We start from the raw sequence: 23,984 nt of genomic DNA, 5'->3' as shown, positions 1-23,984 counted from the left end.
CCACACCCACCCTGCATGGGAGGCCAAGGCACTCTTAATGCATGAGGGTAGTTCTGAGCGGTGGTTGAGCTGCGCTTGTTGACTAACCGTGATCAAAGTCATGGCGCAGGCCCTCGGCCAGACGATGTCCACCTCAGTGGTCCAGAAGCGCCCCCTGGCTTACCTTGCGGAGGTGCGAGAGGTCGTCAAGCTAAAAACGCTTTCTCAGGTGCTCCCATCTCACAAGGTGGCCTTTTCGGCGACACTGTCGGGGACTGAGCCCAGCAGTTCTCCTCAGTTAGTAGCAGACCGGGGAGCTTCCCCCGACAAACCACTGAGTTCCTCGTGGGCCGCCCCTCAGTCTGCTCGTTGCCATGGGTGTCATCCCCTGCAAAAAACTCTGGCACAGCCTGCTCTACTGTGTCCGCTGCAGGGAGACGACGCCACCCGTCTCTGCTGCTGTTTAAGTGCTTAGTGAAAAATCACCCCTGGGACGGGCGACCCAAAGATGGGTGGGGCTGCTTTTCCCCCCCGGAGGAGGGCCGGGTGGTAAATCCTTTGTTGGGTTTGTATCTGTTCCGCTGCTGGCCCAACAGCCAGTGGTACCCAAATTTTCAAAAAAAAAGAGCAGTTTCTTCCATCTCTGGGTCTGAAGAGGGCTCGGAGAGCAGTGGGAGGAAAAAAAACACCACTCTCATCCCCCTCTTCCTTCGCCAGAGGGCAGCAGCATGCAGTTCGAGTAGGCAGCTAAAGCCTCTCCTGCGCCCCCTGCCCGACCGTGGAACCAGGTAAGTGTTGCACAGCACACTCAGACCCAGCTACAGGGCCGCTAAGAGAGCCTCCTGAGCCGCGTCCCTGCGTTCTTCCTCGCTGCCCCACTGCGGGTACGCCTACGGTCCCTTTGATCCCACTTGTACTGTCTCTGCGAGCCTGGTTAGCGCTCCCCAGTCCGTCTCGCTGGCTCATTCGGACCATCAGGCTCGGCTATGCGATTCAGTTCGCCCGGCATCCCCCCAAGTTCAAGGGCGTCCACTTCACTGCAGTGAAAGCTGTCGATGCCCATGTCTTGCGTGCAGAGATCGCGGTCCTACTGGCTAAGGACGCAATAGAGCCAGTCCCTCCAGCCGATATGAGGTCAGGGGTCTACAGTCCCTACTTCATTGTACCCAAGAAAAGCGGTGGGTTACGACCGATCTTGGAACTGCGAGTTTTGAATTGGAGCCTCCACAAGCTACCATTCAAAATGCTCACACAGAAACGCATTTTCGAGTGCATCCGTCCCCAAGATTGGTTTGCAGCGATTGACCTGAAGGACACGTACTTTCATGTCTCGATTCTCCCTTGACACAGGCCATTCCTGCGCTTTGCGTTTGAGGGTCAAGCATATTAGTACAAGGTCCTACCCTTCGGGCTGGCCCTGTCTCCCCGCATCTTCACGAAAGGCATGGAGGGAGCCCTTGTTCCCATGAGAGAACAGGGTGTTCGCATCCTCAAATATCTCGATGACTGGCTTATTCTAGCTCAGTCTCGGGATCAGTTGTGCGAACACAGGGACCTGGTGCTCAGTCACCTCAGCCAGTTGGGCCTTCAGGTCAACTGGGAAAAGAGCAAACTCTCCCCTGTGCAGAGGTTCTCTTTTCTAGGTATGGAGTTGGATTCGGTCGAACAGACAGCACACCTCACAGAGGAACGTGCTCAGTCGGTGTTGAACTGCTTGAATACATTCAAAGGCAGGACAGCGGTCCCACTGAAATTCTTTCAGAGGCTCGTGGGGCATTTGGCAGCCGCAGCGGCAGTAACCCTGCTTGGGTTGCTTCAAATGAGACTGCTTCAGCACTGGCTTCACGCCCGAGTCCGGCACATTCTGACTGGCAATCATTCTGGAATGCCGCCAAGCCTTCAGCCCGTGGTCGGACCCCTTGTTTCTTCGGGCAGGGGTGCCCCTAGAGCAGGTGTCCCGGCATGCTGTGGTGTTCACAGATGCCTCTGCCACCGGCTGGGGTGCCACATACAACGGGCATGCAGTATCAGGGGTGTGGACGGGCCCCCAACTGCATTGGCACATCAACTGCCTCGAGTTGCTAGCAGTACGTCTTGCCCTGAGCCGCCTGAAAGGGCTGTTACAGGGCAAGCATGTGCTGGTCCGCACGGACAACACTGCGACCGTTGCGTACATCAACCATCAAGGTGGTCTACGCTCCCGTCGCATGTTGCAACTCGCCCGCCATCTCCTCCTTTGGAGTCAGAAGCATCTGAGGTCGCTTCGTGCCATTCATGTTCCTGGTGTGCTCAACCGTGTGGCTGACGAGCTCTCACGAGCTGCGCTGCCGGGAGAGTGGCAACTCCACCCCCAGGTGGTCTAGCTGATTTGGAGAGAGTTCGGAGCGGCTCAGGTAGACCTGTTTGCCTCACCAGAAACCTCTCACTGCCGGTTGTTTTACTCCCTGTCCGAGGGAACACTCGGTATAGATGCACTGGCACACAGCTGGCCCCGGGGCCTTCGCAAATACGTGTTTCCCCCAGTGAGCCTACTTGCACAGACCTTGTGCAAAGTCAGGGAGAACGAGGAGCAGGTCCTGCTAGTTGCGCCCTATTGGCCCAACCGGACCTGGTTCCCGGAACTGGCACTCCTTGCGACAGCCTCTCCCTGCCCGCTCAGATTGCATGCTCTCTCTACGAGAGGTGTTGCATCCTCCTGGGCGCTGGCTCGTGACGCCTCGCTGACAGATATTTGTAGAAGCTGTGGGCTGGGCGACACCTAACACATTTGCTAGATTCTAAAACCTTCGTGTCGAGCCGGTCTCCTCCCGTGTTCTGACCTCAGTCAGAGGCATGGAGAGGCCTCGGTTTAGCGTCGGCTTGCTGCGCTTACATGCGCTTATTACTCCAGAGAGTCCCTACAAGGCAGACCCTGTTGAGTCCTCTGATCTCCCTTCGGCAGCCGACGTGGCAGAGCATCTGGCGCCAGGCCTATACTTCGTTGTATCCTTGAGAACCAGATTTAGGCTGGGTACCATATGTGTGACCCTACAGGGATCCCATATGTGTAGTTCCACGGTTGCTCCTAAACGAAGCCTGTGTCTTTCCCTCTGGAAGAACCCACCTCTCATCAGGTTGGAGTCACCCCAGTACTTCCATATGTAGTAAAGCCCTACAGGGTTAGTCCATATGTACTTCTCCACATAACTCCTTCGAGGAAGGATGTGGCTTCCGCAGTGTTCCTTTTCAGTGAAAAGGTATGCTTTCCCAGTGTTATCCAATAGTCTCACTGAATGGGTTTTTTGGGGAACAGCAGTGATCGACACTCTCTGTGTTAGCCCTGTCCCACCGTCCGTAGGCAAGGGGGTGCAGGAGGCTTGCACAGAGAGCTGGAAGGGGGCAGCCCCTGTGGCGCTTTGGTAGGGATTCCTATTCGTCGGTCTGTCCAACGTACGTCAAATGTGACCGACTGAATGGGAACGTCTCAGTTACAAAGGTAACCCTCATTCCCTGAAGAGGGGAACAGAGACATACGTCCCGTCGCCACAGTCACTGGACCCCACTGATGCTGCCGCCTAACCTGTTCGGCTCCTCAGCGAAAACCTGAAGATGCAAGGCACCTGCTGCTCATTATATACCCGCGCTGCGAGGCGAGCAGCTGCTGCATATGATTGCATGCCAATGTGCATTGGCTCGTTTTAGTTACACTCGAAGCAGATAGGCCTCTCCAGTGAGATTCCTGCACCAGAATAGAGAGTGCTGCACCAGAGCTAGGAACCAATATGACAAAAAGGCCAATTCACCACAGATTTCATATTTTAAAATAATTATATCTGGGCATTAGTTTTGCTTTGTCAATTGAAAATGTGTTTGACTATGCTTCATTATAAATGTAACTATTTCAGATTTCATTTACCTTTTTTTAAATAATTGTTTGTCATTTTTTTGGCAAAAAAAAAAAAAATGGATGATGCAACGGCAGCCATATTGTGCCAGAACGCCCACCACACACCAGCTTATTGGTGGAGAGGAGACAGAGTGATGAAGCCAATCAGTATATGGGATAATTAGGAGGCCATGATTGACAGAGGCCAATGGGCAAATTTGGCCAGGACGTCAGGGTTACACCCCTACTCTTTTCGAAGGACATCCTGGGATTTTTAATGACCACAGAGAGTCAGGACCTCGGTTTAACGTCTCATCCGAAGGACAGTGCTTTTTGACAGTATAATGTCCCCATTACTATACTGGGGCATTATGACCTACACAGACCACAGGGTGAGCACCCCCTGCTGGCCTCACTAACACCTCTTCCAGCTGCAACCTACTTTTTCCCAGGAGGTCTCCCATCCAGGTACTAACCAGGCTCAGCCCTGCTTAGCTTCAGTGGGTAACCAGTCTTGGGCTACAGGGTGATATGGCTGCTGGGATAGTTCAGTGCCACAACTTCCCTACATTCCTGACCTGAAAGGGCAGCTTTCCCCTAATTGTACAGGCGGTTAAGGGTTTTCTGGATAAGCAGACTACAACAGACTGCGCAATGGGCACATAGCTGGTCAGTCCCGCCCAGAGTGCTGCACCAGAGCTAGGAACCAATATGACAAAAAGCCCGATTCACCACAGATTTCGTATCTTAAAATAATTATATCTGGGCATTAGTTTTGCTTTGTCATCTGAAAATGTGTTTTACAGTGTTTCAGTATAAACTTAACTATATTTCAAATTTCATTTAGTTTTTTTTTAAAGTAAATGTTTTTCTATTTTTTTTGGCAACCTAGGGTACGCCCTGTGTCCCACCCACCGCAACCTTACAGGACAGACCCTAGTCCTATCTCTAAGTGTTTACTTGGGGTGAACTGACAGCTTTGCCAAAATATGCAACTGGCCAAGGTGTGCAATGCGCAGAGTGGAGTCTTGATCCAGTTGTCCGGCACATAGTTCAGTGCCACAGCTTCCCTACTTTCCTGACCTGAAAGAGCAGCTTTTCGCTAATTGTACAGGCCGTTACGGGTTTTCTGGATAAGCAGACTACAACAGACTGAGCCACAGATTTCGTATTTTAAAATAATTATATCTGGGCATTAGTTTTGCTTTGTCACTTGAAAATGTGTTTGACTGATGTTTCATAATAAATTTAACTATTTCAGATTTCATTTAGCTTTTTTTTAAATAGTTGTTTGTCATTTTTTTTGGCAACCTAGGGTGTGGCCTGTGTCCCACCCACCGCAACCTTACAGGACACACCCTAGTCCTAACTCCAAGTGTTTACTTGGGGTGAACTGACAGCTTTGCCAAAATATCCAACTAGCCAAGGTATGCAATGCTCAGAGTGAAGTCTTGGTCCATTGCTAGTTGTCCCGCACATAATTCAGTGCCACAACTTCCCTACATTCCTGACCTGAAAGGGCAGCTTTTCCCTAATTGTAGGTGGTTAAGGGTTTTCTGGATAAGCAGACTACAACAGACTGCGCGATGGGCACATAGCTGGTCAGTCCCGCCCAGAGTGCTGCACCAGATCTAGGAACCAATATGACAAAAAGGCCAATTCACCACAGATTTCATATTTTAAAATAATTATATCTGGGCACTAGTTTTGCTTTGTCATCTGACTATGTTTCATTATAAATTTAACTATTTCAGATTTCATTTAGCTTTTTTAAACATTAAATATAGTTATTTGTCAAATCTTACTTTCGGTGACTCTTCTGTTATCTGTTATAGTCTCATGCCTGCTTGTCTTGTTATTGTAGAGATATTATTTCTTACTTTCCACATGCCTGAAATTCTCGTTGCGCAAATATGTGTGACCAAGAAATCAATATTCATTATTCCATAACGGGTGAAGAAAAACAAAAATATGTACACAAAACGCAAATTATAAGCACTTGTGAATGTGATCCATATATGTACGCAATGTCGAAAGACTGTCTCCAAAGGGAACCGCGAAACATTCTAAACTAAGGCGCTTTATAAAGGTTTTTCTGCTGTGACGTCACATGAAAACAGGCCCCGCCCTTAAGTCGCCACATAAACCATTATGGTAATAGCACTTGTGAATGTGATCCACATATGTACGCAACGCTGAGAGACTGTCTCCAAAGCGAACCGCGAAACATTCTAACGCGCTTTATTTATAATGGTTTTCTGCTGTGACGTCACATGGAAACAGGCCCCGCCCGTAACTGGCGACAGAAACCATTAGCTCCTCCCCTGAGTGCGCTGGTTGTATGTGGTCCGCTATGATGATCTCCTCGCTAGAGAATATTTGGGTAAGAAATTGGTACTAAAGTTATTCAGGCAAGAGCACTGAGTGATTTTCTGTTTTTGATTCTCATAACAGAATAGACAGCAGCATGCTACCTATCAGGGCTGCGTTTTCCATAAAAAGACGTCGTCTCTACGACCAATTTAGCTCAATGCTTTTGAGAAACGCAGCCCAGGATGTGCTACCAACACCGTATTTGCATTTTTTCACTATACATTATAAGTTTAAACTGATATGGCTTTAAAACGCATGCAAATAATACAAACTGTCATGAGTGGCCAATTCACCACAGCAATGTCACGTGAGTGTGACCGTGATAGAGATGATAAATTTTGACGAAAAAAGGAATTTCTTTTTTTTTTTTACAGTCTATGATCTTCTAGCTTCATACATTGCAAAAATAATAATAATGTATTAGTAGATATATTAAGCAACAACCTTAAACCGACCTGTGTATACCTACTGAAGTAAACATTCAATTTCCTTTGTAAAACTATTATATAACATTATTCAAATGTATTAGGCAAAACTAATTGTTGAGTCCTGAAGAAATCCATGAGTTGCTCAAAAATGAAGAGTTTTTAAACAGTATATGACTGTATGAGACTCTGGTTAGGACTATTGACTTAGAAGCTGAAATGACTCTTGTGTTGTTTTTAATATATTATAGGTTATACTTTATATTTTGCAGGCAGAAATTATTTGAAAGAAATGGCTTTGATTTCATGTGATATGGTGGGATGTCTATAATGAATGAAACCCGTTTGGCTATTGATATTCTGCTCTTGTGTATATCCTCTATAAGCCTTTAATGGCGCTGCCTCTTCATCTCTACCAGCAACCAGCCCCGTGCCTCTAAATGATCTCACTGATGCTTCAAATCTTCTCAAAACGTACATTTAATGATAAGCAAGAAATTCTTGATTTCTGTAACAGTCAAGTGTTCCCCCTCAGCCACAAACATGAAATATATAGTAAGTCACTACAGTAATCACTGTTTTAATGTATGAAACACTTTATGACATCAAAACTGTTGAAATAAATTAATTTGAATTGTTGTTGAACTGAAATACTTTGCAATTTCAGAAGTGTTCAAGTAGAACTATCATAGGTTATTGGTATTTCTATATTTTGCTGGCATAGTCAAAGGAAATTAGGGTCTAAAAGACTCAGTGAACAATCAAATGTCTGTCTTGGCCCAGACTTTAACAAAGTTATTCTAATCTACATTGTCATTTACAGAATTAAAAGGTCTTGGTCTTTGTGGTACTCTTTAGGAAGACTTCAAGACTTTCTAATAAAATTAACAAATTTACTAAATTAATTTTGAACATAAATTTATTTAGTGGACTGATAACAGTGTCTTTTGTTTTTCAGCTCTGGGGTGACTCTGTAGCAAAGATAGCTGAGCAATATCCAGTTTTGCTGAGGGACACACTCCTCCCAGTCTACATGGGTCTTTGGGTCAGAAGTCGCAGTCGGTTCATCAAGGTTTGTACCCAGTGTTTCTGACAGGATTTTGTCAACCTGTGGTGGGTGGACCTCGTCACTGTAGGGTGGTCTAGGGGCATGCTCCCCCGGAAGAAAATTTTGTACATTTTAAAGTTAAATTAATCAATCTGGTGCACTTTAAGAGTTCAAAATTAAGAGCTCCAACCCATATTCATTTGTGCAAATTGATCAAAGAACAAAGTCTGTACATTGACTTGTACCTGAACCTTTTACGGGACTTAACCCTCTTTTAGTTGTGATATAGTGTATCAGTCTACATTTCATTACATAATAATAATAATAGTTAAAATATTATTCCCATGACAGTAGTAACCATATATAATAGCCATATATTGTAAAACGTACTGAATGCACTGAAAAATAAATGAAACTTTCATAATTAGTTTTGTCCTAATTTCTATATTTGAAAGAGATAAACACGTGAGCTTTTATTATGACGGAAACTACAGTCGAGGTTTACTTTGGTGGAAAGCAAGTTTACAAACGCATCTAATTACAAATCTTGTGAAATGTTGTAATCGTCAACTAACTCATGCCCGCTACGTTCCCAAATGCATGCTAAATTCAGCACATGCAGAGATGGAGTTCACTGCATTCACTCACTGTAATCTGAGACACAGAGCTGAGCGATCTTTTGCGATTTGATAAAACACAACATTAAGACATTTCCCCTAATATAGAATATATTTGGCAGAAAGGGTTCTTTAAAATTGAGTCAAGCACTCTATAGGGTTATAAAACTCCATTGAACATTTTTTTCTAAGAGTGTATGAACTGGGCAAAATGTTTATTTTTGCTAAAAATGGCAACTCCAAAAAATAAAAAATAAATCCCAATGTGGTTATGATGCAAGACACACTACTCCCCTAACACAATGAAATCATTCATTGGTTAATAGGTCTTTGCGGTATCAATTCTTAACCTGTTTTCAGAGTGCCTGAAACCAGCCATCATGGTTTCAAAGCACTGAAGCACAAAGAAGTGATTATATTAAATAACATGCAAAAATCCATCACACTTATTAACAGAACAAAGTGTGCAGATTTTGTCCACCATGTAACTTTGTACTCACAGGTTAATCCATGCATTTCGTAATTGGTTTCCTAGTTCCTAATAGAGAACAGTGTGTAAAATTTAGACACAACAAAATGCCTTTAAGTCTCATAGCTGTTTTTAGCGGCTCTTTTTAAGACAGAATGAGATGCCAGCTCTTGGACTCGGGACTGACCCCTGAACATAAGTGTCTAGAGCAGGCTCTAGTACCTCAACCCTACAGGTCAAAAGTCAAATGGAAGCTTGACCCTAATAAGAGAAGACATCAGGAGTCCCACAGACGTGACCTGGGTCATGGTTGAGTAATAAAGACTAACCATCTGTCTAACACCTACCACAGCATGTAATGATGTATTGCAGAGAAAGCCTTTAGTATGAACATAGATTAAGATAATATTAAAAATTTAAATATTTAACTTAACACATCACAGCATGTAGAAATAAAAAAGTGTTCACGTCCTCGTAGAACTCGTAATTTCAACTTGTAAACTGGGAATTTTCTGAGAGCTCCCTTTTATATGTGAATTGTATCATTTAAATATTTCATCCAGTTCCTTCTGTTTGAAGATCGGATTCATCACGCCAGTATGGAGACGAAGCTGATCATAGGTCTGTGCAGAGGACTTGTCTGCTTCTTGTGGTCTTTGCTGAGGATCTGTGGCGATGGCTGTCGTGTCAAAGAGGCCTTCACAGGGGATTGTCTAGTTGACAAGATCTCTGCTGACATTCAGGGCTGCATTGCGGTCTTGTCTAGGTGCAGGTCCACCATCTGATCTGGATACATACCAGATACAGCTGACCACGGTAACCTCAGGATAAACAGAGAGACTAATATTTGCGTAGATGGCATTCTTCTTACAATGTAATAAGTACATTTGGCGTTATGGGAAGTGTTCCTGGTTCTGGTTGACCTAATTTATGCAACCTAACAATCCTTTAACGGATGTAAATTATAGAAATGTGAAAATGTGTTATGTGTATGCCAGGTTAAAGAGGTTTTTAGTCTAGATTTAAACTGACAGAGTGTGTCTGCTTCCCAAACAAGGCTAGGAAGACCTTAGTTTGGGTGCTAAATAGGAAAAGGATCTACCTGCAGGTGATTTTGATATTCTAGGTATTATCAGCTGGCCAGAATTTTGAGATTGCAATAGTCGTGAAGGACTATAATGAGTTAAGCTTGCTAAAGTTCTGAGGAGTTAAAGCATTTAGTGCTTTGCAGGTAGTTAGCAAGATTTTAAAATGTATGCGATGTTTAATAGGGAGCCAATGCAGTATTGACAGAACCGGGCTAATATGGTCATACTTCCTGGTTCTAGCAAGAACTCTGGCTGCTGCATTTTGGACCTGCTGGAGTTTGTTTATTAAGCGTGCAGGGCAATCACCCAGTAGAGCATTAGTTGTCACGAGTTGTCATCTCGAAATTACAGTATTTACAACATGGTGTGAATGCAGCATAACATTATTGAATTAGACGGTTATATGTGCTAAATAAATTGGTCCCACTTCATAGTAAGTGTCTTTAACGACTATGTACTAACTTTTAAAGTCATACAATGCACTTATTGTTTGCATACATGTTTTTACATTGTACTTGTATTTAAAGATGCTTGCATGAAATTACAACCCACCCTTAAATTTTTTCATACCACCAAACCTGTCCCTAACCTTACCGTATCCCACCAAAGTGTTTTGCAATACAACATAAACACACAATAAGCACAATGAATGTACCAAACAATTATTTTTGATGCAAGTACATACTAGTTAATGACACGCAATATAAAGTGTGACCAATAAATGTAATCATGCATAAAAACACAAAAACACAGATAACATGAATATGTATATTATGTTATTATTAAAGCATATTATATTTTTTAATTAGTTTGAAATTCAGAAATAAATTTAATGAATATTTGAATGTGAGGGAATCACCCATATGGTGGCAAACAGCCAGGCCTGAGAAAACCCTATATATTCTTTTTGTACATATTACACAACGTATAGGCAGAGATGACATGTAACATTATGCAACTTTCAGTAGTAGCAGCCATGTGTTTTATTGATGGCAATCACAATTTTTCTAACCAGCCCTTTTTACAGGGTACAAACCTTCAGGAGGCATTTTCCCGGAGTCAGGTGTAATAAACCAGCCGGACTTTGCCCACAGATTCTGCCCAGCTAGCTCCCCGCGTGATGCACAGAGAACTGTCTCTAGGCATCTGTGAATGGAGCAAGCAACACACTTTTCAGAGGTAAAATATTCACTTATTTTATCTGTTTCATGTCTGTCAATATATCAAAACATGTCAGATTAAAAAGCAAACTGCATTTAAAACATGCAGTGTTAAAACGGAACCATGGTTAGGCCTATTTAAAATATCTAATGGGTTTTTTTTAAGCGCATAACAATGTATTACTAGTGTTCTGTAAATGAAAGATGGTTAATTATCAGTTAGCAGATTATAACTGACATATTATCAACACTGGTAATGATTAATATGAGAAATGTGCCATGGATCGGTTAATCAAAGATGTTATATTCTGCATAATTTAAAAATATATGTATGCGCTTCTTTTCACTGTGTATGTTCCTTTTAAAATTAAATATGAAAACTGTAAAAAAAAAAATCAAATAAGCATAATATAAAAACTCACATTTTAAACATGCAGTTTAACCTGTCACCCTCTTTTAGCACAGATCTGAACTTAAGTGGTTGTAATTCATGAATGCTTTGGAAAACAGACCTAAGGTTGGTCTCTTTTTAAAAAAACACTCAGACCATTATTGCGGAAGTGAAAGCAGCTTCAAAAACGAAAGTGTAAGTTCACTGTAAAGCAAATGTACTGAATTAAACATTATTATCTTATATAAAATGTAGGTTACAATTTATTTTCGATGGTCCACTTTAAGTAACTTTCCAACTACATGTCAGCTAACTCTCATTAGAGCATTTGTAGACTGTAGTAGACTGAGAGTATGCTGTTAGGTTAGGGTTCAGGTCAGTAGAATAAGTTGATGTAGTTGCAGAGTTACTTATAGTCAGTAGAATGTTTGTTGGGGGACCATCAAAATAAAGTGTTAGCAGATATTAAGCAGACAGTCTACTAATACTCTAATGACATTAGTTGACATGTAGTTGCAAAGTTACTTATAGTCAGTAGAATGTCTAAAATGGACCTCCAAATTAAAGTGTTACCAAAATATATACTTCACAAAATAATTTGGACACTAAAAAAAAAAGTACTGTTTCTATGGTAATGCAATGTCCAATTTCAAAACGGTTTTCATGGAATGAATTTTGCGCGTTTAAGCTTTTGAATGATACCTCATATGATGATTACTAAAATATGTTAAAAAATGGCAATAAAAAAGCATGCTAAGTGTCCCACTACTGAGACTGACAGTTAATAAGTGCTTTTTCCATTACTGATGTAAAAATGTAAGACCACACCGTGTGACTGAATGCCACAAATGTGCTCCATGTCAAGACGCATGTGATGTGTGTGTGTGTGTTCAGAGTGTGTAGGTTGGGATGTGGACGGAGGACAGAGTATTTGGTGAGGAAGAAGAAATGGAAGTGAAGAGCAGCTTGCGGAGGGCCCAGTCTCTCAGAAGTGTTTCGTCTGATCAGGTCGTGTCCTGGACAGAACCTGGACTCAGAGACAAGAGGAAGTCTGTCTCTCAGCTTGTGGCAGAGTGAGAGAGACATTTCTCTTAGTTTAAAGGCATAGTTCACCAATTCTGTCATCATTTACTCACCCTTATGATAGTCCAAACCTGTATGACTTGTGTAACCCCTCTGGTTCTATTCACCCCACTCCGAGCGGGATTCGACACAGCGTTTGCGGCATGGGAGGCAGGCGCACTAACAAGGACGCTAAAGACCGCAGCCTCTAGCGTCAGTTGCTACTGTGCACCTCTTGAGATTAGGGGAGTGAGGTTTACCTGCACAGCTTTCACTAGCTGGCCCCCATTACACTCAACCCCCTAAACCTCACTCTTATCTGGGTCACGGCACCAATCGTGAGTCTAAAGTCTGCAGCCTCTAGCGTCAGTGTGCCTCTTGAGATCAGGGGATTGAGGTTTACTCGCCCAGCTCTTACTAGCTGGCCTCCATTACACTTGCTTTCTGTCTATGGGACATAAAATATGGTGTTTAGCAAAAATGTCTGAGATGCTGTTTTTCATACAGTGGAAGTGGGAGGGGACCAAGCTCCAAAAAGGAAAAACAAAAAGGTTGTCAATGAGATTCATTCACTACATATATTCAAAGCCATACAACAACTTGACTGAATTTGAGTTTTTATTCACTAAAAAAAACTTGCTTTACAGACATGGTCACCATTCACTTCTATTGTATGGAAACAAGCAGCTTAGACATTCAGTTTGAGATCTCCTATTGTGTTCCACAGAAAATAAGAGATGAAATGTGTTTTGAAAAACATGAAGGTGAATAAATGATGACAGAATATTCAATTTCAGTGAACCAAATTGAGAGTTTATACTTTGTTAATAAACTCTTTCTTGTGTAATAACGACATAATATCAATAATCCGCTGGACTGTTTGATGTTTAACTATAAATCATGCCTTTAAATAAACAGAAAGTGTACATAACAGTTCTATTTTCCGAAATCATTTTGAATAAAATAAAATTAAAAACAGGACTTTATCAGACTTTCTGAACATCATGTCTTCACCAGGTACCAAAACTCTCCTGGAAGAAAAACAAAAGAAGTTGTTTCAGAGGATATCAAGCATGAGGTAAAAACACTAAATCTCTATTAGATTATTAAAAATTAAACATATGATGTCATTGTTTACCTAAGATTGAAGGAATCATCCACTTTTACCTGCATAAAACCTTCTGTGAATTGGTTTTCTAATTTTTCACACAGTCGAGCATGCAGATTGTACCAATTACTGTCAGTGAGAATGTCAGCAAAGTTGAGACACAAGTGAGGAAGACTGATGTCAAAGAGAAGTCCAGAGTCTCTCCTCTCTTCCGCAGTAAGTCTATGGGGAGCCTACCTCGGCACAGACCTACGGGCACCACAGCACTCAGGGCGCTCTTTGAGTCAAAGGTCACCACTCAGCCTGAGTCCAAGACCAGCAAGTCTGCACTTCAGTCAGTGGGTACTGAGAAAGCCAGTAACACTACTCTTCCAATTACACTTCCCAATAACAAGGATGCTGAGGACACAAAGCCACAAGTAGAGGCAGAGGTTAATAACAGCCTATGATGAACAAGAGAAAGAGACTGAAGAGGTTCAAGTGATTACAAAGGTAAACAGTTAGACCTTACAGAGATGTGCATGAACATGAGTCATTTGTATTTTACTGATTAAAAAATTACTGTTTCAGAGTGTGAGAACAAAACAGATAATAACCCGGTCTGATAGAAGAAAGACCATTTCTGGCATTTATAGTGAAAAAAGTTCATCTCCAGAGGGTGAGTACATAACTTTTTTTATATATATATATATATATATATATATATTTTATAAAGATAATGTAAGTGGTGCTTGCACATGCAAAACTGTTCTGGGTAATTCTGGGCAGTTTCAGATTTAAAAAAATAATAATAATTGGATGGATGGATGGATTGACTATTTATGTATTATTTATTGCCTTATTTATTGTTCACCAGTGCTAAATTTATAATTCTGATCACTTAAACAATCTAGCTACAAAGTTTGAGGTATCATGCCTATAGCACAAACCGTACATGACACTTGCCCGGTTAAAGTAAGGTTAGGGGTTTGTTCAAAACTCTAACCCAAGCTTTGAGCAATAGTAATAGCAATACCTCAGCAAACCCCACTATTAAGGATTCTAGTTCAAGGTTGCATTTCAAATGTTGACAGAGTATCATGTGACCTGAATGTCAAGATCAAACTATATAGAAGATCTTTCAAGACACAAATCACATAATATTGCAAATACTGTCAAATCAAAGCAATGGTGAAATATAGAAAATATTCTTTACTTTGCTTTTGATAAAACTTGGGCCACATGTGAGGAGTCTCCAAACTGTAACTGAGGAAACGCCAGATGACATCACAGCAGGAGCAGCAACTGTTCACAATGACATGAGATGAAAATAACATGCTTATTTTAGTCATTTCTGAGTGCTTGGTTGGGGCAGACTGGAAAAGTAGCTATGTATCTCAACAAGTGATTGACTCAGCCTGGTGTAGCAATAGCAGAATAGCAGAATAGCTCCTAAAATAGCTGGCTGGCACTTATCCCTCCATGGGAGCCGGACAGGGTCAGCTGTTACCAGAACAGAAGCGGCCACAGGCTTGCTGACACACTCGGAGGACACGCATGGCCGATAGACCAGTCTGAGGATCATTACTGAACTAAGTAATAAAACAATTCAGAGAGATTTGATTTAAGCTTATGAGCAAAGAAAAAGAGCACTGAATGGTGAGTTTATGTTTACACATTTTTAAACCGCTATATATTGTATCAAATAGTGCGTGTGCTAAAGAGGATTTCCCACAGCATGTGTATTATAGAAGACCACTGTTGTGTGACTAAGGACATGGGATTTCCAGAATTTCATTATTCATTTTTGTGTTGAAAACAGGCTGGAAAACAAGCTTAACCTTAACATTTTACTGTGCAAAATAAATAATCATATGTTAATTTTCAACTCACTAACATGCTGAAATTAGTTAAAGAGGATTTTTGTTGGACGCTTTGCTTCACTTATCTTCATCAAATATTATATATAGACTGTTTTAAAGAAAATCTGTCTTGTATTGTTAATGAATAGCTGTTGGAGAAAGTGGTCTGGAGAGCAAAACATGATCATTTAACCAGTGACTAGAACAGAAAAATATATAATCCCATATAATCATTGTGATACCTAGATCAGATGATTAGCAAGAGTGATTTAATACAGATGCACTCAACATGTAAATGATTTACTACAATAAAAAATAGACTTCAGTAAAATCAGATAATGAGTTTCAGTTCCTTCATTCTTTTCAGATACTAAAATGCAGCCACAGTTGATCACAATATTTTGCCCTTGAAACATAATATTAGTCTGTACACTTCTTCTCATTTAACCAAGCTGTGTTGCTTCTTGGTTCTCGACTGGAAATCCCACTGGTATCTGTGTCACGGAGAGTCAGATGTTTTCCACCCTAGTTTCTGAGCGTACTGATGACTTGCATTCATAGCAGCTGTCCACATTACTGTAATGAGAGCTGACAGAGCAATAATCATTATAACATCGCCATTTTGAAATGAAGCACACAAAATGGATTTTAAAAAGCATTAATCGAGGCATTAGCTGAACTATGTTTGATGTCAGTTACATATAAAAATCAATAAGTCAGTCGCAGGGTTTTCAACCAGCAGAGGTCCGTGAAGATCCTGCAGTGGGTCAGGATTTTCTTTAAAAAATATACAAATATTCCATAAATGTGATACATTAAAGAATCAGTCATTAAATTATAATAGTCTATCATAATTTACAGTTAAATCTAAAAGCCCTGCTAAAAGCTTGCTGGGTCACAGATAAAGTCTCACAAAACTAACAAACAATATGCCTGATCAATCACGTGACTGCTCACCTCCCACTGAAAGAAAAACTTTTCTTTTTTAAATAAATCTCATATCTGACAGTTCAGAATGTCTGTTGTGCCCCCTGATGCGTGTGTCTGGTTGTAAAAGCACAGATGTTGACCTTGATTTCATTCCTTCATTCAGGAAATTAGGAGTCAAAGTTTGAGTCACAATAACCATACTGTGATTCTGATCTTTTTGCTGTGTTACAGAGGATAAAAGAAGGTCAGTCGCAGATTTCAGAGACAGCTCGGCTCTCCACGGACTGGAGAAACCCTCTATTTCAGTCAAAGCATTGTCTGCACTATATCTGTCAAAAGTGGCAGCTGCAGAACCAGCAGGAAACCTCTTGAAACCAGTTAGTACTTGTAGCTACTTTTATTCCTCATGATACATGTGGTGACCTTTGGGGCCAGGGGGATGAGACGGGGTATGGCAGCAAGAAAATGCTGCTAAATGAACTGCTTGTATAACTGCTTTAGCTACAAGTGTTTAGATAAAAGTTCAAGGAGCATGGGTATATATAATTAATAGTTTTACTATATAATACTTTGGAAAACCTCTTAAATGAAGTTATGCAAATCAGTTCATGGTTATTTTCATAGTCATTTCCTTGATTTTTGTTCGTTCTAGAACCAGAACTTTCCCACTTCTCCAACTGGGAAAAGGCCAAAAGCAAGCAAGGTAAGGAATAATTGTTTCAAAGATGTAATTTGATTTACAATTGATTTACAAGTACAAACTAACCTCTGATGTGAACTTTGGGATGAATTGTAATATTGTGTATGAATGTATTTTATTCAAAATTAAGTGCATTATATCATATTTTGCACCTTATTCTTGAAATAAAATTGTTTGCTTGTTTTTAAAAATTAGCAAAACATTAGCAACATTTGTAGTTTGTGTCTTTCTGTAATTGCATAATCTCTAAATAACAGATTAATTGTGGTAGTGAACCCCTGATCTAGGGTCTGAATTAAAAAACAACATAGGAAGTTGAATTTGCTGTGTTTGATTAACTACTCATTTGCAGGAAAGAACATGTAATTATTCTGGGTGTCTTTACCGGTCTTTGTCGCTCTCATGATCACCAGTCTCAAAATCACAATACTAACATGAATGATAATGTTCTCAACTGCCTGAATGCAGACTGCTGAAATTAATAACCATTAGAAACATTAGGCACAAAACGCTGTTTTTCTTTGGCATGCGGTTTGGCTTCCTTACAGTTCAACAGGTATGTTTAACTTCTTAACCATTCATGTTTGCTCAAAATTAATTATAACCTTTTGAAATAATAGGTTAATATATTGGCTACAATAATCTAATGTGGTTGTCATTTTTACTCTAAGATGGCTGAAGGTGCTCAAAACAGCAATGCATATGCACCTGAATCAAATCCAACTACACATCATCTGGAAACCAGTGTTGATGAACATGAACGAGCCTTTACTTCACCACCCCCTACAAGAGAAGTATTGTCCATTCTGCACCAACGCAGACAGAAATGTGAGCTTAGACGACTGCTAAAACACACTTATCCTGAGTTGAAAAATGTAGACAGTTTGGTCGAGAAGGAGATGGCTGATATTCTTAACATCGACCCAGTCACAGACATTGGATACCAGAGTGAGGTCCAGTCTAGGTGCTGGCTGTTTGAGAACCATGAAATCAATTCAGTGGATTTCCACGACCAAAAACTACAGATGAAAAAAGAGTTTCAAGAGGGCGACATCAAGAGAACCGTCTGCATGTTTGAACAACCTACATCTAACTTCCTCAACGAAGAGAACAAACCTCAACTCAGTGAATCACAGGAAGGGACATCAGAGCAGAGCATCAGAGTGGATGTGAAAGCCACACGCAGAATGTTTGAAACTCAGTCAGTGGATATTCTGAGAGACAGTCAAAGCCCCTGTCCAAGGAGAAACATTGTTTCTGAGGAGGAACGTAGATCAGACCAGAAACCAAAGAATGATTCTGAAACTGATGGAAAACAAACATCACACATTCACCATAACAGTCTAACCACTGATTTCATAGGCACAAATGAGGCATTTGTAGGTATATCCAGAGCCAAACAGGTCTTTGAAACAATATTACATGACAAGGAGAACATCTCACCAACAAACGATAGTTTTAGCCAAGAGGAAGAACTGCTGAAGGCAAATGTAAAAAATAGAGCTCAGATGTTTGAATCAACTCCACTTGATAAGATCAATCAGCAAACCAAGGAAGAATCAGAAACCATCCTTGAAAACATGCAGGAGACTCTAGTTTCATTATGCAACTTCAATATCATGCATTCTGATGGAACCATCCTTGAAACTAATGAAATTGGCCATATCAAGAAAGCAAGATATCACTTCATAAAAGAAGATACAAGACCAGAAATTGATGAAGAAGAGATAGTGACTGGAAGCATAAAGAGCATCATGCTTCAGATGCTACCGGGAACAAGCCTGAGCCCAACGGTGACCTTCCTAAAAGAGGACAATCAGGGCAATGTGGAAATTCAGAAAGTAGACGTTCCAACTCACCAACTTCCGTTCACTCAAGATAAAGAGTGCAGGACTGCCAATGTGGTTCAGATTACTGAGGATCTACTCAGTCAAGAGAAGTCCATGAGAAAAGGCGTATTAATACAAGATGGTACCACAGGAACGAGAGAGATTACAGTTTATGTTCTTTTTATCCACAGTGAAGACAGTACAGGGGTGAAGGAGTTGGGTAAAATTGAGTGTAGATCTATCCCCTCAAGTCTAAAGATCAATCCAGAGTCTGAAAAGGGTGATCTCAAGACAGATATTAGTTCATCTGAAAGTTCTTCAGTAGTAGGTACAAACAAAAGTAGTAATGTGCAGCTATGCCAGAGCTGCATTGAGAAAGGAGACCTTGATAATCTAAAACAGCTGCAAGAAATATCATCAGATGATGATGACCTAAATATAGGTGCGCCTACAGAGGAATCAGAAAAAACAAGAGAGATTATACCAGGTAATGTTAACAATATCAAAGCCCTTTTTACTACCAATATAGATCATTTAAGCTTCAAAATTCAGTCAGAAGAAAACAAGTCAAAAGAGTCACCTACAGAAAGTTTGATAAATAATGAAAATAATACAGAAGAATCAAACCAGGCTGAAAATTGCACTAACACTGCGGGCACTCTGAAAAATGAGAGAATTCTCCATGATCAAGATATCATGGATGATGGAGATGTTCTTCAAGCAGAGTTGGTTGATGTAGTGGAAGATGATGAGTTAGTGAATCTACAAACAGCCATTATGAATCTTCATCAGGCCACAATGGAGGCAAAAGCTCTTCAGCAGAGTGTACAAGCAAAACATGCATCCCAGACCAACCAAACCCAACAAATCTGTGACCTTGGTTCAGTAAACCATGAGATTATGCATGTGGAAAACAATGATAATGTAAGTGAGAAAGAAGAGCTCTTACAGTTCTCCGAAACTCAAAAGGAAGAAGAAAGTAAGGAGGAGGTTATGAGGGGTAGCATACAGGCAGCTCTTGATTCATTGGGAAAGTCCAATTTTAATGTCTCAAAGGGTGATTTTAGAGCCGCAATGATTTATAGAAACTCTGCTAAAGGATATGCAGGACACACAAAGACAGATGTAGAGCAGCCAAGTGATAGAGCTAAAGAAAATAAGCCATCAACATCTTCTCCTGCACCACTAGCAGAACAGGAGGCTTTAAAATCACTTGGTGAGGGAACTGACACAACCCTTTGTGAAAGGAAGTTTGAAAACAAACCAGTGACTTGTTCTCGCTTTCAAGTGCCCATAGACACACCTGTTAAAAATCGTAAAACTCCTATTGGACCTAAGCCAGCTATCCCACCTAAACCAGATCATTTAAAAATTAAGCCAAACCGTCTTGGTACTGAAACTGATGCAAACTGTCTCAACAAATGTCAAGTCCCTGCTACTTCTTCAAAAATGCCAACTGAGCAGATTAAAGAACCTTCAACTCCCAAACCAAGCCCAGACCCAGTGTCTCATGAAGATGTACTCTGCATAAGTGTACAGCATACTGATGCCAATGAACCTGAGCCTAGTGATACATCAATGAGCAACAATGAAAGTCCTGAAAATAAAAAGCTAAATTGTGTACAGGTTGTTGAAGAAACTCCAAAGAGCTCCCTAGAAAGCATTGTCAGTGAATCTTCCACAGGATTTCATGGCACTCTTCAAAACTTTGGGGTGAAGCAGAGTGGTTCAGTGCCTCCTGTGAAACCTAAAAGAATCAAAATGGCAAAAGATAATTTGAAGAACACTACAGACAACACCAATACCAACTCGACCATTTTGGAAACTGAAACAGCACAGGAAATCACTCCTCCTCCTCACAACAATGGCTCTTCAGACGAGACCTGTAAGATAGATAGCAACAACCGTGAAGAAAGACATGAAAGTGATGTTCAACAAGTGAGTGGAGTGGTCAGACGGGAAAAGAAAAGGAGAGGAGAGACTGAGGATGAGCGAAGGCAGAGACTCTCGGTGCACATGGATGAAATCATGAAAGGAAACGTGCCGGCTGTCATGGAGATCTTCGACAAGCTGAAAAAGCAAGAGGAACTGAAAAACATACTCTCCAAAGTAGAGGAAATCGAAGAAGACACCAACAAAGTAGACGTGAGCTCGCTTAAAAACATTTTCGAGAGCGTGCCAGATTGGGTTGTGCCTCAGGAGAAAAAAATAAAGCCAAAAATAGTCATGTCGGAACATTTAGGAAGTGAACCTGAGGTGATGTCATCCATGGAGGTTGCTTTTGGAGACCTAGAGAAAGCCGGTGCAGAAATCATTCGTTTAAAAGATCAAACCCTTGCAAGACTCATGGATATAGAGGAGGCCATTAAAAAGGCTCTTTACTCAGTATCGACTCTGAAATCTGACTCTGACATTGTAGGACTCTCTGGTCTCTTCAGGGAGTCAATGGTGGCTGTACAAGGTTCACCTCCCTCAGGTAATATCAGGAAAATCAGTATTGGGTCAAGCAAATCACCAAAAGCTCAAAACAAGATTGGAAGGAGTGTTTCTGAACAGTCAAAGGCACAGAAAAAGCCAGCGCTTTTTATTCCCACAGCCAAACAGAGATCAGCCTCACCAGCGTCTCCTTCATTTATTTCCATTCAGTCTGCAGCGAGGAAGCCTTCGGAGTTGCCATCACCTCAGATCAGTCCCCTGAAAGCAGAACCAAAAGAAGAGGCCAAGCTCCAGTGCTGCTGTAGTGTGCCTTCAGACCGCAGGCAATGTTCTGTCACAAAGGGGGCATCCTCCAGCCCCCCGAATCCACAACGGCAGATCAGTGTGCTGGAAGTGCAAACGATGCCCGAGAAAGAAAAAGTCATCGGAACAAAAACCATCAGAGAGAACTACGAGAGGACGGACTGCTTCGGCAACAAGTTCTACTCCTCGAAAACCTCCACGGTTGTGACAACCCAACCTGAAACGAGGACAACTTCTAGAAAGCTCACAATGAGCACTCCAGCCACATCTGAAATTGTTGCATACCCAAGAATCAACACACCTTTTATTAGAGAGGATCATCCCCCACTGTAAATGTGGGAAATTTATTTCAGTTTTGGTTGTCACATCAATGAAAGATCTATGTAACAGCCAATGTATTTAAATGTAACACATTTTTGTACTGCTTTGTTTGGTTATCTTTTGTAGGTTACCTCACTATTCCTAAGTATCAATGTTAGTATTGGTAATTGTTAGTATTTCAGTTTGTTTTTTGTGAATTGTTTTAAAACTATTTCTTTAGTATGTTGCAGTCATGCAGAAAACATGTTCTGACATTTCTGTGAATACAATAAAATTTGAATTTCTGCCATATTTGTCAATAAAAATAATAGAAAGTGTCATAGCACATTCTAAATGTCAGTAAATGGGTTTTCTCATGTTTAACAATTAAAACTGAAACCAACACAATTCATAACTATTTTGATTTGTTGTAAATTTGTTTGAATTGTGTTTGTACGTTTTCGTACTATTTGCTCTCGTCCCACCGAGGGGTAGTTTTTAAGAAAGAAACCATTAATTTTTCATACAAATTGGACATTTTCATATGAATCACATCATATGAAATTACACACTTGTAAAATAGCTACATTTTCTCATGAGATTGTGTTGAGTGAAATATAGTGATCTACAGGAATATTTCCCAAAAGATCTGATGACATTATTTATTAAGTCTTGCGTTGCCTAGCCAATCAGTATTTCATGCACAAGAGTACTGTACCATGTCAGAATGCCAGACATTGAAAAACAGATGCATTTTACATGTATTACATGTTTTAGATCTCATCCAGCCAATGTGAAGACAAAATGCAGCTTATGTTTTACTCTAGGAGTGCAAACACCACAATTTACACCAGTGTTTTCCAAAAGCCCATGCTGCATAAAAACACAAGCAACCTAATAGCTTAAGTGAATTAAAGGCCAACTTCTGACCCCAAGTCATGTGGTACAGTGGTGTGTTAACCCTTTTATGTGACTGTAGTTTCAGCCAGCAGCTCAGGAAACATGCTCATCCTGCCTGAAACCAGTTTACCCAATGGAAAGAATGGCAGCTGATAAACTCATTTTTCACAAAAGCTGTTTCTGCTGCAAGCACTGCAAAAAGAAACTGAGGTAAGAATATTTCTGGTAATAATAAAGCTGATAATGAAACACATTACATCTAAAATTCTACATTAGTTAAATCACTTTGTTACCATAATGCAACTAGACCATAAATCACAGCAAATCATTTATTATGAAGTGCTGAAGTTGCAGTTCTGCACTAGGTTTTAGACTTTGCCTCTTAAGCTGTTAACCTACTTTGCTGACATTGCAGCTGTCGCTTAAAACTGTTAATCTAGAAATATTCACCATATTAACGTGTTTTGTATAGCCTACAGATCATAAGCCATGAATATACTAAAAGATGTTTTTCTTGGTTTTAGCCTTCAAAGCTATGCGCCTCTCTACGGGGAATTCTACTGTGTTTTCCACTATCAGCAGCTTTTCAAAAGGAAAGGCAACTATGACGAGGGTTTCGGCCGTCAACAGCATAAAGATCTTTGGCTACAGAGGAATGGCCACTGAACAAGTATATGGGCTGTAATCTTGACATAGCAGATGGTCTTATGTTGGCAAATACGATTTTCTGGTCTCTTGGTGATTGTGCATCAACACGTTTAAATCAAATAAAGATTTAATATTAACATGATTTCACAAAGCAGTTTATATCTATAAATCAGTATCACTCCATATATTCTAAAATGTTTATGTTGTTATGTTTGAGACCCTGATGACTGTGTGTTTTATGATATCAGTGTATGGCAAAGCACCGTTAAAGCTCCACTGTGCGGTAATACAAAATAGTTTACATACTGACTGATGTATCTTAATAATTATAAAACAAATGTGTCAAAAAAACATGGTTGTCTGGGATAAAATCTATATATGAATATTTGTACATATTTTTTAAATGCTGTTTCTCTATTTCAGTGACTGAACTTATAAATAAATGACCAAATTCTATCTTCATTAATGGCTTTCTAGTTGATTCAGCTTTTCTGTAGCATCAGTCTGAAAAG

At 40.7% G+C, this 23,984-nt stretch overlaps 1 protein-coding gene and 1 pseudogene across 1 annotated transcript; both read left to right on the top strand.

Annotated features, from left to right (window-relative positions):
• Nucleotides 1-10,899: 10,899 nt before the first annotated feature.
• LOC127505933 (LIM domain and actin-binding protein 1-like) lies at nucleotides 10,900-23,934 on the top strand (annotated as a pseudogene).
• LOC127505930 (xin actin-binding repeat-containing protein 1-like) lies at nucleotides 17,082-22,262 on the top strand. The gene is made up of 2 exons (XM_051881915.1): nucleotides 17,082-17,612; nucleotides 17,728-22,262. Exons 1-2 carry the CDS (start codon nucleotides 17,583-17,585, stop codon nucleotides 21,955-21,957), a joined length of 4,260 nt encoding a protein of 1,419 aa, XP_051737875.1. The 5' UTR covers nucleotides 17,082-17,582; the 3' UTR covers nucleotides 21,958-22,262.
• Nucleotides 23,935-23,984: the final 50 nt, after the last annotated feature.

This window comes from Ctenopharyngodon idella, chromosome 23 (genome assembly GCF_019924925.1).
Source record: "Ctenopharyngodon idella isolate HZGC_01 chromosome 23, HZGC01, whole genome shotgun sequence".
NCBI classification, from domain to species: domain Eukaryota; kingdom Metazoa; phylum Chordata; class Actinopteri; order Cypriniformes; family Xenocyprididae; genus Ctenopharyngodon; species Ctenopharyngodon idella.
This window is presented reverse-complemented; position numbering and strand designations above follow the sequence as displayed.

Excerpts from the sequence above, each read along its gene's own strand:
- LOC127505930 (XM_051881915.1), top strand. The coding sequence starts at position 17,583 with ATGCGGTTTGGCTTCCTTACAGTTCAACAG. Across the intron at positions 17,613-17,727 it reads GCTTCCTTACAGTTCAACAG|ATGGCTGAAGGTGCTCAAAA; the intron begins GTATGTTTAACT and ends TTTTACTCTAAG.